Genomic DNA, 1,452 nt, shown 5'->3' on the forward strand with positions numbered 1-1,452 from the left:
TTACCGACTTTTACGTAATAACTCCTAGCTGATGATACTATAAAATATCAGAATTTGGCAAATCGACTAATGCACAAAAATGGCATTCCTCATTAATGGGCCACATCAAGTACGTGTGTGTGTGTGTGTGTGTGTGTGTGTGTGTGTGTTTAACTGAAGGTTGATTACTGGTCCTGCTTCCATAAGTAGTTGTGACCAGGGACAGAGAAGAGGGGAACCAGACGTCGCAAGGAGAGGTCATTTCCACAACATTCCATTTATACACAGAACTAAATAGACAAGCGCAGAGTCACTACTGCCGTTAGAAGTTGGCAGAGTGGGAAAAGGAAGGAGCAGGTTGGGAATTGGGGTGTCATTAAAAAAATACAGGACCCCCCAAACTGGGGTGGCTGGGGAGAACTTGGTCCTGCTTCAACGCAAGTGGAATCACATCTAAAGCAGTTTGGGGAGGTCAGAACCATCAGGGATGGGCGGGGGGAGGAAGGTCCAGGGGGTGAGGGGGCTGTTTGTGGGTAAAGAGATTACCCTCCCCCTGCTGGGATCCGACACCCCCTCCAGTCTGGCAGGAAGGGTGCAGCCTGCAACCTCCCTTGGTGGGTCTGGGCCTGCCAGATACTCCAGGCAGGGGGCTGCAGGGGGCTCGCATAAGGCTTGCCCTCCAAGGAGATGACAACACTGGCTCCCAGCTTCTCTGACAGGGTGTAGCGGTTCTTGACCTCCTCATACAACAAGTTTGCTTGTAATTCATGCTTGATGTCCGTCAGCTTCTTCTTGATGGCGTCCTTGGAGCTGACTGAGATCATTTTGCTCTCAAGTAGTGCAGGCTCCAGTGCACAGAAGATAAACACCGGGCCCTCCTTCTTGCTGTCTTTGGTCTCACGGGTTGTGTCATAGAGGGCATAGTGGCAGTAGTTGTGTGGCAGCATCTTGACAAAGGTGGCGTCGCGGTCGTCCGTCGTCTGGCCCACATCGTCTGGCAAGGCTCTCCTTGCCCTCCTCGGGGGATGATGTTCTTCTTGTCCTTGCTAAGGCAGAAGCCTACCGCCTTCTTGTGCTTCCTCACCTCCTCTGGTGTGGAGGACTTACACAATTCCACGTCACTGGACACTTTGATGACGCCATCAGAGACCGCCACACCGGAGGCCATGTTTCCGGAAGTGAAAGGGAGATTGCAAAGAGAGTCAGAAGGGTACCTGCCGCTGCTGTCGCATTCAACTGCCACATCAAGTACATTTCAACATCATCCATTATAACAAAAGATGTGACCCACCGCTCCCACACGAAACAAGATAGATACATGCTATCGTATAACAGACATTGACTTCTGGAAAGTTTGTTTTTTCAGAAAGAAAACTGTAAATAAATGTGTTTGCCATTATCTGTGTATATTAAAGAGATTCCAAAGTCCCTGTCAATGATCTCTCTCTCTTTTTCAAAGTTTGTTTATTTTTT

At 49.2% G+C, this 1,452-nt stretch overlaps 1 protein-coding gene across 1 annotated transcript; it reads right to left on the reverse strand.

Annotated features, from left to right (window-relative positions):
- Window positions 1-521: 521 nt before the first annotated feature.
- Window positions 522-1,147, reverse strand: LOC122198677 (cofilin-1-like). Its single transcript, XM_042903394.1, is given in 2 exon segments — window positions 522-989; window positions 992-1,147. Coding segments are annotated over 2 exon segments (624 nt in total).
- Window positions 1,148-1,452: the final 305 nt, after the last annotated feature.

This window comes from Panthera leo, chromosome A1 (assembly GCF_018350215.1).
Source record: "Panthera leo isolate Ple1 chromosome A1, P.leo_Ple1_pat1.1, whole genome shotgun sequence".
Taxonomy (NCBI): Eukaryota; Metazoa; Chordata; class Mammalia; order Carnivora; family Felidae; genus Panthera; species Panthera leo.